General features: G+C 38.1%; 2 protein-coding genes, 1 non-coding gene and 1 pseudogene across 4 annotated transcripts; 3 read left to right on the plus strand and 1 right to left on the minus strand.

The window, feature by feature from the left end:
• The first annotated feature begins 1,589 nt into the window (after window positions 1–1,589).
• On the plus strand, window positions 1,590–3,462 carry F49B2.4 (annotated as a pseudogene). Its single transcript has 2 exons — window positions 1,590–1,666; window positions 2,684–3,462. Coding segments are annotated over exons 1-2 (856 nt in total).
• Window positions 3,463–4,053: 591 nt separating this feature from the next.
• F49B2.9 (uncharacterized protein) lies at window positions 4,054–4,853 on the plus strand. The gene is made up of 4 exons (NM_001318272.2): window positions 4,054–4,116; window positions 4,166–4,382; window positions 4,429–4,457; window positions 4,703–4,853. Exons 1-4 carry the CDS (start codon window positions 4,108–4,110, stop codon window positions 4,835–4,837), a joined length of 390 nt encoding a protein of 129 aa, NP_001305201.1. The 5' UTR covers window positions 4,054–4,107; the 3' UTR covers window positions 4,838–4,853.
• Window positions 4,854–5,281: 428 nt separating this feature from the next.
• On the minus strand, window positions 5,282–5,532 carry F49B2.8. The gene has a single exon (NR_050739.1). It is a non-coding gene; the product is annotated as an Unclassified non-coding RNA F49B2.8 (non-coding RNA).
• Window positions 5,533–7,176: 1,644 nt separating this feature from the next.
• src-2 (Tyrosine protein-kinase src-2) lies at window positions 7,177–13,905 on the plus strand. The gene is made up of 8 exons (NM_061101.5): window positions 7,177–7,472; window positions 7,521–7,642; window positions 8,503–8,624; window positions 9,410–9,607; window positions 10,243–10,313; window positions 11,969–12,232; window positions 12,292–12,580; window positions 13,564–13,905. Exons 1-8 carry the CDS (start codon window positions 7,227–7,229, stop codon window positions 13,773–13,775), a joined length of 1,524 nt encoding a protein of 507 aa, NP_493502.1. The 5' UTR covers window positions 7,177–7,226; the 3' UTR covers window positions 13,776–13,905.
• The last annotated feature ends 1,194 nt before the right edge of the window (window positions 13,906–15,099 follow it).

Raw genomic sequence — 15,099 nt, forward strand, 5'->3', positions numbered from 1 at the left:
AAAAATAACCAGGAGGCCTCATCATATTACTCTTGATGATTTGTTACTGATCAATGGAGAACGTGTGATTTTAACTGCACACCTCAGTTCACGGGATACCAATTTATTTCTGAAGCACTGAATTGCTGGGTGGTCAAGCTTAAAAACCCAATATTTAAGCTTCACGCTAGCAGATGGAGGAGATGTTCTACATGGCTTACAATTTGAAAAGTCACCTCCGAATAGAGCTTCTGATCTAAAGATGGTATTCGGTGAGAGTAGGTGCCGAAGTTCGGGATTCGATATTCGGAGAATCGATGGAACAATCGCAACGGTTTTTATTGATACGGAGAGGAACTTTGAGATTTGTGTGTTGGATAAATTGATTTTTTGATGACTTATTTCATATTGAAGCTTGTTTTGTTTTAAATAAAAGTGGTAATAGCAAACGCCGCTAAAAGTGATTGTTTGGAATAAATATACATAGTATAATTATTGACATGTTTGAATCGATGTCAAATGATGAATGTCGGGCGCAATATAATATTGCTTTACGATTTTTATAGTAAAGCTGAAATACAGTAATGACCAATTTCCAAATGAGTGTATTTTCACAACTAGGGTCTTTAGACAGAAAAGTTCAACTGGCAAACTGTTGTTTAGAACTTTGTCATTTTTCGATTTTTTTCAATTTTTCGATGTTTTCAGTGGATATCGAAAAATTGAAAATCGAAAAACATTCGATTTTTCGATTTTTTTTTTCGAAAAATCGACAAATGAAATAAATCGTCTTTTATTTCTGTTTAGATAACATTTTTGTTTATTCGAAGAAAAATTCTGTGAGATACATTTAGCTGACAACATTTTTTGGGACCAAACATCTTTTGGGGTTATTCAAGTAGTGTCGGAAAATTAAAAAGTGTAGAAAAATTACGTCACAAATGTATTCAAATACATTTTGCTACATTACTTGAATAACCCCATTAATGAATCTTTTGTTTTCAATTTAATTTTTATGGAATCAACTTCTGAATTGTTTTGTTTTTTTGAAAAGTACAGACGTATATTCACATTTATATTCTTAAAATGAATGATGGAGATAAAAAGGCCCACAAATAATACATTATCAGCTTTTTTGTAAGTTTATTTCAAAATCGAAAAATTTTTCATTTTTCGATTTTCTGAAAAAATCGAAAAACTGACACCCTTGATGCTAACACATAGAAACATTTCAACATTTTAAAACTTTGTGGAAAAGAGATACAGCGGCCGACACAGCGCGAGTCCAATTTTGGTCATTTCTCTTGAAAAATCTGTAGCTCAAGAATGGAAAGTTTTCATAAGAATGGGTTTTGATATTAAAATTATTCGAAAATAATTAGTTTCTTTTCTCTCAAGCAAACTGTTAAGTAGGCATATAAGGTAGGGATCTACCAAAAAACATAATTATCGCGCTATAATCTTTCAAAATCAAAAACCACCTGTTCATATGGTGCGCAAGAAAAAGAGCCGGGGCAAACTGCCTTCTTTGGGATTATCCATTAATTAGTCTATTAGAAAGATGCCGTCTTCCCACCTGTACCTTATTGTCTCCATTTGCACATTCTGCAATGCATCCCTTCCCAATACTGTCACTTCCTGAAAGATCCCGCAAAAATGCTATAAAATGCATGAAACTTTTGGATATGTGAGTTATTTTGAGTAGTTGTATTTGAAAATTTGATCAAAATTTAGCTGAGCTTGGGACCCCTGAATTTAAGTAGCTTAAGGAATTTTTGATTTTTTTCTTAAAATCTGAGGTGTCTATCGGATTGAGCATACCAAAAAACCTTTGTGCAAAATTTTCGAAATTTTTTTAAAAGAAGGAGTAGCGCCAAACTACTCCTATGGTGCCAAATTTTTTTTGAAATTTTTTTTACTGTCAAAAAGTGACAATTACTTGGTTTTGGCAAACACTCAGAATTTCGAAAGTTGATCAAAAAATGTTTTTTTAAATACTTTAATTTTAATCTCATTATTTGTGTTAAGACATTGTAAGGGTCAGAACATGCGAGATTGGTGTCAGAGTGCCCGATTTCGGTTTGATCTACGTAGATCTACAAACAAATGCGGGATTCTCAATTGATTTTTCATTATGAAGAACGTGCTGACGTCACATTTTTGAGAAAAAAATTCCCGCATTTTTTGTAGATCAAACCGTGATGGGACATCCTGACATACTAAAAAACATGGATTTTGCAAAAACTTTAACTGGAAAGTATAAAAAATCTTTTTTAAAAAACCCTAGAGTGTTTCATTATGATATTTGGTCGGATTTCTGGCTTCCCTCATAAATTGAAATGGAAGAGTTTGCCGAACTAGGCCATTTTGGATCAGCCATATCTGGGGTAGATTTACGGCGCGTCGCGGCTTGATTTTAGTTGTAAAACTAAATGTGTTTGTCCGTGTGGAGTACACACGTGGTGTCAGAAAGTCTCATTGCGGTTTCATCTGCAAAAAATGCGGGAATTTTTTCCCAGAAAAATTGTAACGTCAGCACACCATGCGAAATCAGTTGAGATGTCTGCGTCTCACCTCCCGCATTTTACGTAGATCACGTGGAGTACATGACTTTCCCACGCGTTGCCCGGCGGGCAATTGTCAATGGAGCGCGAAAAACGAAAAAAAAACACACATTGCAATAAAAAAATTGTTAAATTTTCAGAGTCAACTTCTCCTTAACCACTCAAAACGCAAAGAATTCAGTGATATCTGCAGGATTAAAAGCCACTGTGAGAGCAACGCTCAAAAGCAACTATCTGGCTATGTACTTCTGAAGATAATTTCGAGAGTCTAGAAGTGCAATTAGATCAAGCTGTACACCGATTTGAGCATCTCTTGGAAATATTCCATCAGACAAGACTGAAAAATCTGGATTACGTTAACTTTGGGCCTACATTTCAAACAATCATTCAAGAATTTGATAGAATCAAGCATATCACATTGCAAGAGATTAGTCCTTTTGAATTACAGAGTATAATCCGAATGTATGGAGTTAATGTGGACTGTATGGATTTAAGCGATGTGACAATATCATACCTGTCTAATCGAAGGGATATCTTGATTCAAAATTTCCGGTGCTTCAGCTTATCCAAAAGTTTCCAGCTTAAACTTGATGACGTATTGCTTATTAATGCGAACAATATTGATCTTCCAAAGAGCCTAACAATAAGCCCAACTGACGCTAATTTATTCCTGCGACACTGGATCGCTGGATCACACGAGAATCTGGTCCGTTTGGAGTTCACCCTTACCACTGAAGGAGATATTTTCCGGTTCATTAAGTTTGAGGAGACACCTTCAGAAACACGTTCTCAACTTAAAGTGATACTGGAGCACAAAAATTGCCGCTGCTCGGGGGTTGATATTCGACGGTTCGATGAGAAAATCGCTACGATTTTTGTTCATGCGAGGAAGACTGTGGAGATTTTTGTGCTGAATTGATGTTTTGTGAATCCTATGTATGTTATTTTATTTATTTTTTTTATATTGCAAGCCTAATATGTTTTTTAAAAAATTTAACATTTATTTTCTGGAAGTAAAATGAAATTTTATGATAATTTTTTTTTGTTGGAAAAATTATAAAAAAATAGAGTACCGAAATTTGAGAGTTCGCTTTTGTTAGTCCCATTGGGGTTCAAAACTACCGAATTTCGTAAGTAATGAGACGTTCTGAAAATTTTTATATACCAAAAATATGTAAAAATTCACTCTTGCAGCAATTTTACGGACAGCGAGAGCTTCTTTATAGGCAGGTTGGCAAACAGGCACTATGTAGGCAAAACGGCACATAGCTAGGCAAGCATAATATAGGCATGTAGGAAAAAATGCGTTATTGAGGCAAGAAGGCACGCATGTAGGCAAGCAGGCGCTATAAATCGCCCGAATCCAAGCAAAACCGGTTGGCGTAAAAATTAAAATATTTGTATATTTAAAAACTTCAAAAAAATGACGTCAATTTTTTTTTCCTAAAATTTTTTCTAAATCTTGATTTAAAAAAAAACTCACTTTATTGAAATCTAAAAAAATATAATCATTTCACAAATTTTCAATTTGTTTGGTTGTGCGTTGTGTTGAAGGTGTGCTAATATGAGTAAGGTGTGTCAATTATAGGCTAGTAGGTATGCAGGCAGGTTTTTCATTCTAGGAAGGTGCAGTTGGGTCGAGTAAAAAAGGAGAGAATCGTCATGACAAGCTACTCGCTCCCGGGGTCCCACTGGCTCAGGATGAGCGGACTGAAAAGAATCAACTGAGAAGCGGAAAAAGTGCGCCAATATATGTTCAAGTCAATAAGAAGAAAGCTACGAAACTAGCTCAGCCGGTTCCAGTAGCTCAGGATAGGAAGAAGAAGAAGAAGCCGAGAAGTGAGTTGAATATGTAATTTTTTTATATATTTTTTTTAATTTTCAGAAGTCCGCGACGATGACACCCTTTCAGACGTAATTATATTGGTTGAGGCTCACATCTCTCATAGTGTCCCATTTCGGTTTGATCTACGTAGATCTACAAAAAATGCGGGAGAAGAGACGCAGAGTTCTCAACTGATTTTGTATGGTTAAGAACGTGCTCACGTGCTCACACATGCTCAGAGAACTTTTGAGCAAAAAAATCCCGCATTTTTTGTAGATCAAACCGTGATGGGACAGCTGGGCACCTTTAAATTCAATTTCTTGTTTTTTTTCAGATTTCCGATGAGATGCCCCAAAGGGTAGCCCCTCTGGAAATCCCGAAACCATCCTATACGGATGAACATCTCAAGTGGCTGATCCTTTGGAAAATTATTGATTCTTTGGAATATTATAAAAAAGATTTTGAATAAAGCACATTAGATTCCCGCCCGCAAATTGTCTGTCGCTACATGTAGCCCGCTTTTACAGAAAACTATAAAGTCGGCAAAGTGCGCTCTATCGACTAATTTTGAATAACTGAGTCGCACGTGGTGTCAGGCCGTCCCATGTCGGTTTGATCTACTTAGATCTACGAGAATGCTGTGTGACACCGAGTTGTTCGACCAAAATATTATTAACTAGCAAATATATCATCTTTTCTAGATTTGTAGAATCCTAGAATCCAAAGCACTCCTAAAACTAAAAATTTAGCAGTTACACATTTTCCTGAAGTTTTCTTTTCTGGAGCCGTTCTCAAATTACTGCAACTTTCCAGAATTTTCCAGAAATTCGCTCTTTTTTCTCAAAAAATTTGAAAAATTTTAATAAAAAGTTTACCGATCCAATGAAAGCTTAAATCCCTAGCCTGTTAATCAAATCTAATTTGATAATGACAGCTTCATCATCCTCTCTCTCTCCCTGTCCTCTCCGCGCGCAAAAAAAGATGTTTTCCCACCAGCGCGCGGGCGCCTCCGCTGCTGTCGAAATTGCCATTTTTGTAGGTCTGCGTCTCTTGGGATCAGTATGCTACCTGCAATTGGGAGTTTAAGGCACGCGCGTTCCGCAAATGTTTGCTAAACGGCGCGGCGGAGAGAGGGAGAGAGAGAGAGAGATGCCTGACCTCGGTGGACAAATAGTGAGAGGGATGAAGAGAGAATGAGACAAAAACAGTTCCCTCTTCTTTTTCACCCCAAAGACGGTGGGCTAGCCAGCAACCGGCTAAATGAATTTCTTTCCGGCTTTTGGGTTTTTTACCTAATATTTTGTATTTTCATAGTTCTTATTATACAATTTTCGCCAAAGATAGAAAATGTAGTTTTCCTTTTAGGTCCCCCAATTTTAGATTATACTACTACTTTGGAACATAGTTTTTAGGCCTTTTTTAAAAGATTTTTTAGCTTTGGCTGAAAAACTCCTGGAACTGGGAATTTTGGCCCAGAAAATTGTGACGTCAACACGTTCTTAACCGTGCGACAACAGTTGGCGCATTTTTTGTAGATCACACCGTTATGGGACACTCTGACACCTTGTCGGAATATTGTTAGCCTAAAAAACTTTGATCCCTAAATTTTGTTGCTCACTTTATTCGAGAGAAATTTCAGTTTAAATTCTAGGCACTGAAATTATAATAGTTCTCGATTAATACTATGAGTTCCTTTCCTGCTTTATTGTAACCTTTTAGCTTGAAATTTTACTTTAAAAACTGAATTTTCTACTCTAGAAGATTGATATATTGAAAAAGTTGTAACTCATATATTATAATTTAGTGCCAATTTTACGGTCAAATTTTTTGATTTTTATTAGCTGACAACTTTTCATATTTTTCAGGATAAAATAGATATAGTAGTAGTCCAGAAAGTTATTTTTATGGCTCCTAGAAATCCATACAACTCTTTATTGGGGCTAGATGTCAAAAAGTTGTCAACTAAAAAAATGTAGCAAATTTTATGCGTAATGTATTGTTAGTTGACAACTTTTTTATATTTATTAATCTGAAGGTGTTATAGTCGATTTAATACAGCTAGTTAGTCCTAGCTTGCCCCTGAAACCCCATAACGAAGAAATATAAGAAAATTTCGCATTAAGTATTTTATTGGTTCACAAGTTTTGTGTTATTTCTTTTTTGAAACTAGTCCAAAATTATTTTTACTTGACTGATCATCTTAAAAATTTTTGCAAGTTTTCTTGGGCCCTTTTTTTTAATCGCTTACAAAGAAATGCTCCAGGCTCCTTTAAATTGTGCAGCAGACATTTATCGCTGCATTTTTCCAAATTCCCACCTAAAGTTTCGCTAAAAATGAATTTTCTGGATTTATAAACCCTGTAGCTCCCCAGCGTGTCAAGTAGTCAGAAAGTTTTTAACTGATAAAACGAAGTAAGCTTTGAAATCTACAATTTTTTAGTTGACCACTTTTTGATATATATATATCAAAAAATAGATTGACATACCAAAAAATAGATTGGCATATCAAAAAATAAATTGGCATATCAAAAAACAAATTGGCATATCAAAAAACAAATTGGCATATATATATATATATATATTTAAACGATTCATGGCAGTTTAACGCCCACACCTATTTTGCCCTGGCTCCTGGAAACCCCTATAACTATAACTTTAATTGGTGCTAGTGTCTATCAAAATGTTGTCAACTCACAAGTTGTAGTAAATTTAATTTTTTTGATCTACAATTTGCTAATTGACAATTTTAAAACGCTATATTTTGTCCAGCGAACCCTAATGAACCAGAACTATCTAAATTTCTTCCAGAACCTCCCAAATCAAAAAACTGACGACACCAGGATCGTCCGTTCCTCCCCATGGGATCCTGTATTGGAAAAGAGGATCCACCGCCTGGTGCAACGTCACCAGTCCACACGTCATCCACGTTGGGAAGGGAGTCACTGCCAAGTCATCCACGAATTCCGTCCATCGGTCCGATTGCGGCGTCTTCCAGTGGAAATACGATTGATAAAAATCAGAATATCTCGCAATCTGCGAATTTTGTCGCTTTATTCCAATATGATGCACGGACAGATGATGATTTGAGTTTTAAGAAGGATGATGTTAGTTTTTTATTTTATTTTTTGAAACTCCATATCTCATTCTTTCAGATCCTTGAAATTCTAAATGATACCCAAGGAGACTGGTGGTTCGCCAGGCACAAGGCAACTGGACGGACTGGGTATATCCCGTCGAATTATGTTGCCAGGGAGAAAAGTATCGAGTCACAGCCGTAAGTTTTTTTTTTTTTGAATTTTTAGCCAGCCTAGGGAGAGAGGCCGGACTTGAACTTGTGACCTCCAGATTGCTGGTGGTTACCACTACCTACTGAGCTATCCAGCGCCTCTTTGTTAGTTGTCACAGGGGCTTGATCAGGTGTAACTAAAACTGTCATAACTCCTTTGGCTTGTGAGATACAAAAAAATTGTCAACTAGCACATTGTAGAGCAGAAAATTTCCTACATTTTGTTAGTTTAAACTTTTTTGATAGCTAGCACCAGTGAAGAGTTATAGCACTTTAGAGGTGTCAGCGGGGAATCAGAGCAGGCGTAGAAATGGTTCAACTCTTTAAGTGTATTTTTACCGGCAAAAGTTGTCAACTGACAAAATGTTAATTGTAAAATTTACTACATTTTCGTATTTTGAACCTTTTCAGTAACTTAATGTTTGTAGAGTTACATAGCTTTAACGAAATTTTGAAAAAAATAACATTTTTACGAAACTTAGAAAAATTCCAACTCACATTAAAACCTTAAAACTCGAATAATTTTGTAGTTCACTGGTAGTAGTACCTAAAATCAAGTACTTAATATTCCCTATATTTTGTTAGTTGGCGACTTTTTAATATTATAGCTAACACCATTAAAAAGTTATAGGGATTTCTAGAAGAAATCCGTGTAGGCCTTAAAACTATGATAACTTTTTAAAATTGATTGATATCAAAAAGTTGGCAACTAGCAAACTGTAGAACATAAAATTTGCTACAATTTAATAGTTGACAACTTTTTAATAGCTTGCTTTATTGCAGAGTTACAGGGATTCAAAAAATAAGATTTTAAAAATCCGAAAATCTAAATTTTTACAAATTTCCAGGTGGTACTTTGGAAAAATGCGGCGAATCGATGCGGAAAAATGTCTATTGCACACTTTAAATGAGCACGGAGCATTTTTAGTGAGAGATTCCGAAAGTCGACAGCATGATTTATCATTATCAGGTCAGTGAACTTTTAAGGGCGCCCCATAGGGCACATGGCGGGCGAAAACCGGTTTTCTGGGAGAGATAATCAAGGTCGGATACAACAAAATGAGAAAGGCGCGGTGACAGTAAGAGGCAGAAAAGAGGTTATCCCCGCTCGCCCCGACCTTTTATGATTCCGAAAGTAATGGGAATTTGGGAGAAAGGAGGCAAATTGGGAGATTTTGATGGGTTTAGATGGGTAATTTGGGATGGGGGAATTTAGATGGAAACTGTCAAAAATAGATGGAATATACATAGATGTTTATTTAATTTTTAAAACTTTTTTTAAAAAATTCGAAAAATCATTTTCGATTTTTTTAAAAAAATTTTATTGAATTTTTTGCCAATAATTTTCTAATTTTTTAATAAATGTTTTTTGAAAAACTGATAGATTTCATTTTTTCTGAAAGTATTACAAAAAGTTTTTATCTTTATTTTCAATTTTACAATTCTGAAAAATTATAAAAAAATATGTATTTCGTGCTTTGTAGTTTGTAGTTTGTAGTTTGTAGTGTGTAGTTTGTAGTTTGTAGTTTGTAGTTTGTAGAAAACCTTTCAAAGCTCTTTTGAGAGTTACCAAAAAACGTTTTTTTGGGAATTTTGAATTTTTCAAATTTATAATATTTCAGTATTTTTTTTTCCTTTGTAACATTCCAAAAACTGTCAAAAAAAAAACAAACTCATCAAATTCCAAGTTTTCTTAAATTTGAAGATTGTAGTTTGTAGTCCAAAATCCCCCTATTAATCCCAATTTTCTTGCAGTCCGAGAGAACGACAGCGTAAAGCACTACCGTATCCGTCAACTGGACCACGGCGGGTATTTTATCGCCCGGAGGCGCCCGTTTGCCACGTTACACGACCTGATTGCACATTACCAACGAGAAGCCGATGGTCTTTGTGTGAATCTGGGAGCTCCTTGTGCCAAGTCAGAAGCCCCACAGACAACGACATTCACATATGGTAAGCTGGAAGTTTTTATGCCTGACAGGTGCCTACATCTGCCTAGATGCCTACTAGATACCTCGGTGCCTACTACATGCCTAGATACCTTTTTCATGCCTAGATACCTACGACATGCCTAGATACCTACTACGTGCCTAGATACCTACTACATACCTAGGTAACTGCTTGATGTCTAGATGCCTACTACATGTTTAGATACCAACTATATACCTAGGTAACTTATTGATGTCTAGATGCCTACCAAATGCCTTGATGCCTACTACGTGCCTATTAACCTACTACATTCCCAGATACCTACTGCATGTCTAGATACCTACTACGTGTCTAGATGCCTACCTGATACCTAGGTGCTTACTTAATGCCTAGATTCTTACCAAATGCCTAGATACCTACTACGTGCCTAGATACCTACTACTTGCCTAGATACCTACTACATACCTTGATACCTACTACATGCTTAGATACCTACTACAAACCTAGGTAAATCCAGTAGGCAAAAGGCGAACCTAATTCAGGCCAAAGTTGACTTAAAGGTAGGCAGGCATTATTGTGCCTACCTACTAGGCCAAACAATTCCAGGGACCCACAAGGCGCCCAGTTACCTTTAAAAATGTTCAAAATTCCCATTCCAGATGACCAATGGGAAGTGGACCGCCGTTCGGTTCGTCTCATTCGACAAATTGGAGCCGGGCAGTTTGGAGAGGTAAGCATCATCATTCTCTTTCGGTTGTTTGCTTATTCACGTTGCCTGCCTGCCCGCCAGCCCCACAGCCCGCCAAATAGTGTGCACAGGCTCATCCTCCTCCTCCTCCTCCTGTTGCCTATTCCGTTCGTGTTTGATGTATATTTGTGTGTGTGTGTGTGTGTGTGTGTGTGTGTGTATAGAGAATTGATGGAGAACGAGATAAACAGGAGAAGATATGCTAATTGAGTGGGGGTAAGGAGATGATCTTAGGGGAAAATTGCAGGGGGGGGGGGGGGGGGGTGGGTCCCCGATGCACCATGTGTAGCCCCAAATTACAATTGTTAGGGTAGAGCCTGAAAAATTTTAGGTTTTTTTGTAAAAAAAACCCCAAAAAATCGCATGAGCAAGAATTTTTCTTGATATTTCTAGGCGCACGGGGTTCTGGCCTTCCTTATTGATTTTTTCGCGCTCCATTGACCTGGACAACGCGTGGGAAAATCGTGCACTCCACACGGACAACTACAACAAGTTTTAAAACTAAAATCGAGCCGCGACGCGACACGCAACGCGCCGTAATTCTACCCCAGATATGGCCGATCCAAAATGGCCTTGTTCGGCAAACTCTTCCATCTCAATTTATGAGGGGAGCCAGAAATCCGTGTAGGCGCTACTTTACACTCAAAATAAAAAAAAACTGCGTGGCGTGTACTGCAGAAAACCTAATATTTAGGCCCCGCCTTTCTCTCGTCCACTTACGGAGAAACGGCAAAAATTTTGACCCCAACCAATATCAGGCCGCCAACATCTCACGGGTTCCGCGCGTCGCTGCGTTTAACTCGCAGCGGGCGGAGACAGCTCGTCACGCCCACAGCAAGTTAAACGCAGCGGCGCGCGAAACCCGTGAGATGTCGGCGGCCTGATATTGGTTAGGGTCAATATTTTTGCCTTTTCTCCGTGAGCGGACGAGAAAAAGGCGGGGCCTAAATATTAGTTTTTTATTTTGAGTGTAACTCCCAGAAACCTCTCAGCCTATGGACTAAAAAACTTCAGGCTTTTATTTTTCCGTGTTTTTCTTAATCCAGGGGCTTTTAGTGTAGATCCTAAAACAACCGGATAAAACGGTTTCCCCTTTTTCTATTGACTTTTCCATCTCCTGATCCGAGCAGCTACAGCCGCCAATATTGAAACAGATAGGACCGGTTTGAAACATGATATCACTCCCCTACAAACATCAGTTCCGCTAGGAGATCTCATAAAACGAAGGGATCTGGAACATAGAGATTTACCACTAGGGTTATAAGGAAATGTCGATGCACCATGAGTAAAAACTCAACCTCGAATATAGATAGCAAGGCCCTAAAATGAATGACAAATGTTCTCATTAGAGCGCACTTAAATTTGCAAGCATGAACGAAAATATGAGTTTTGTAAGAAATTTAATCTATGAAGCTTCAAAACCATGCGAAAAATGGCTAAACATACGAAAATTCTTACTACAGCTTACTAAAGTGTGTGTTTGAACTTTGAACTTTTTACCTAACCCCGCCCCCCCCCCCCTTATGCTTGCATGTTTAAGTGCGCTCTAGTGAGAACATTTGTCATTTTTTAATTAGAGCGCACTTGCAAATCAGCTTGCAGATCCTGGATGTACTACATAAACCATCAATTTCCAGGTATGGGAAGGCCGATGGAATGTGAACGTCCCCGTCGCTGTGAAAAAGCTAAAGGCCGGAACCGCAGATCCTACGGATTTCCTAGCCGAGGCACAGATTATGAAGAAGCTCCGGCATCCGAAGCTTCTGTCCCTGTATGCAGTCTGCACACGTGATGAGCCGATTCTTATAGTCACCGAGCTAATGCAGGAGAATCTGCTCACATTCTTACAGCGACGAGGTCGGCAGTGTCAGATGCCTCAGCTGGTGGAGATCTCGGCGCAGGTGAGGTTCACGTTCGGATTCCTCGAAATTAAAAAAAAATTTCAAAAAAAGTTTTGCAGGTTGCCGCTGGAATGGCCTACCTAGAGGAGATGAATTTCATCCATCGAGACCTAGCAGCACGAAACATCCTTATCAACAACTCCCTATCTGTAAAAATCGCAGATTTCGGGTTAGCCAGGATATTGATGAAGGAGAACGAGTACGAAGCAAGAACCGGAGCACGGTTTCCGATAAAATGGACGGCGCCCGAGGCGGCGAACTATAATCGATTCACAACCAAGTCGGATGTCTGGAGTTTTGGAATCCTGCTCACCGAGATTGTCACGTTCGGACGGTTACCCTATCCAGGTGAGGATTTGAACCGACCCGTTTGATCTACACGAATTGCGGAAATTTAGGCGCAGACTTTTCAACTGATTTCGCATGGTTAAGAGTGTGCTGACGTCACCATTTTCTGGGAGAAAAATTCCCGCATTTTTTGTAGATCAAGCCGCAATGAGACAGCCTGACACAACGTAAGATGGTCTCATTGCCGCATGACCTCCAGAAGTGGCGGGAATTTGAATTAAAAATTTTGACGTCATATGAGCTTTTTTGAAAACTAACATCCCGCCTTTTATTGAGGTCAAATTATTTTTTTTACAAAATGGTACCAGTTCGCTAATTATAAAAATTAAGTCCCTTATTGAAGGGGCCTTGAAAATTTCGCAAAACTTTGGGAATAGGTCGCGTCAACTAAAATGTGGAATATTCCTGCGCCCTTCGCCGTTTGATCTCCGGGAATCGCGGAAAATTCAAATTTTGAAAAATGCGATGTAGCCTAAGTTTTACTGTAGAACGTGGTGTCAGAGTGTCCCATTTCGGTTTGATCTACGTAGATCTACAAAAAATGCGCGGAGTTGAGACGCAGAGTTCTAAAGTGATTTTTAGAACGAAAAACTCCCGCATTTTTTGTTGATCAAACCGTGTAGTACCCCAGAAACACGCCACACATTTCAAAAAAGAAATTTCCCGCCATTTCCGGAGGTCACACGAGCACATGGTGTCAGGCTGTCCCATTGCGGTTTGATCTACAAAAAAATGCGGTAATTTTTCCCTTAAAAGAATGTGACTTCAGCACGTTTATCAGTTGAAAAGTCTGCGTCTAAATGCCCGCAATTCTAGTAGATCTACGTAGATCAAACCGAAATGGGGCAGCCTGACACCACGTCTAGGTTACTAAACTGGTCCTTTACGAACCATTTGGGAATATGAAATGGCAAATTTAAAGCGAAAATCCCCCCGCAATTTATGTAGATCACACTACAATGACACCTCTTTACCATTTCCAGGTATGACAAACGCCGAAGTCCTACAACAAGTCGACGCCGGGTACCGTATGCCGTGCCCAGCCGGGTGCCCAGTCACCCTTTACGACATAATGCAACAGTGCTGGAGAAGCGACCCGGACAAACGGCCAACCTTTGAGACCCTCCAATGGAAGTTGGAGGATCTGTTCAATCTGGACTCTTCCGAGTATAAGGAGGCCAGCATAAATTTCTGAGAGAGAGAGAGAAACTTTTGGGTGCCTATATACAGCAGCTACGGGTTTTTTTTGTGATTTTTTCTGTCTGTGTGTGTTCTTTTTTGCTCAATACTGTTTTTTTTTTAATAAATTATTGATTTTTCTTATGATCCAGGCTTAAGATCCAGGTAAGAGTAACCTGATCACATTTCAAACATTTCTTTATGATCGGCAAATATTAAGAGGGATATCGAGGAGAGGAGGGGGGTCTAGGTAAAAAGTTCAAATTCACACACACACACACAAACAGTGGAAGTGGCTTTAGTTCAAAAGCTTGAAGAATTTTATTATTTTTTAGCAATTTTTCGCATTTTTTGGTGCTTTCTTGAGTCCAATTTTCAATTTTTCGGCTTTTTAACTTTTCTAACAAAAACTCGATATTTTATACTTTATTGCAAATGCGCTCCAACGAAAAAGTGATCAATGAGCGTTAGGATTTTCCATTCCAAAAATTGTGATTATCAAGCGCACGTGGTGCCAGGTTGTCCCATTACGGTTTGATCTACAAAAAATGCGGGAATTTTTTGCCCGATGAAATGTGACGTCAGCATGTTCTGAACCATGCGAAATCAGTCCCGCACACTCCCGCATTTTTTGAAGATCAACGTAGATCAATCCGAAATGAGACTCTCTTACACCACGTGTAAGCGCATTACATTGAGAAAATTTGAGGACCACATTTCCAAAGCGAGATATTCAAATTTTCCAATTATTAAAAGTACGCTCCATTGAGAAATTGTAGGAAACTTTTATTTTTGTCATTAGAGCGTGTTTAGATGTTGTTGTCGGATTAAGGTATAAGTTGCAAATGAGCTCTAATGAGAAAATCTTGAAAACTGAATGTTTTCACATTAGAGCGCATTTGCATATAGAGATCAGATAAAAGTTAGAATTTTCCAGCCGTTGCAAGTGCGCTCTATTGAGAACATTTTGAAAATTGAATGTTTTCAAATTAGAGCGCATTTGCATATCGAGATCAGATAAAAGTTAGAATTTTCCAGCCGTTGCAAGTGCGCTCTATTGAGAACATTTTGAAAATTGAATGTTTTCACATTAGAGCGCATTTGCATATGAAGGTCAGATAAAAATTTGAATATTCGAGTAGTTGCAAGTGCGCTTTAATGAGAAAATCTTAAAATCTGCATGTTTTCACATTAGAGAGCATTTGCATATCGAGGTTAGATAAAAAGTTTGAATTTTCCAGTTGTTGCAAGTCCGCTCTATTGAGAAAATCTTGAAAATTGAATGTTTTCACATTAGAGCGCATTTGCATATCGAGGTCAGATAAAAATTTGAAGCTGTT

Source organism: Caenorhabditis elegans, chromosome I, assembly GCF_000002985.6.
Source record: "Caenorhabditis elegans chromosome I".
Classification (NCBI taxonomy): Eukaryota; Metazoa; Nematoda; class Chromadorea; order Rhabditida; family Rhabditidae; genus Caenorhabditis; species Caenorhabditis elegans.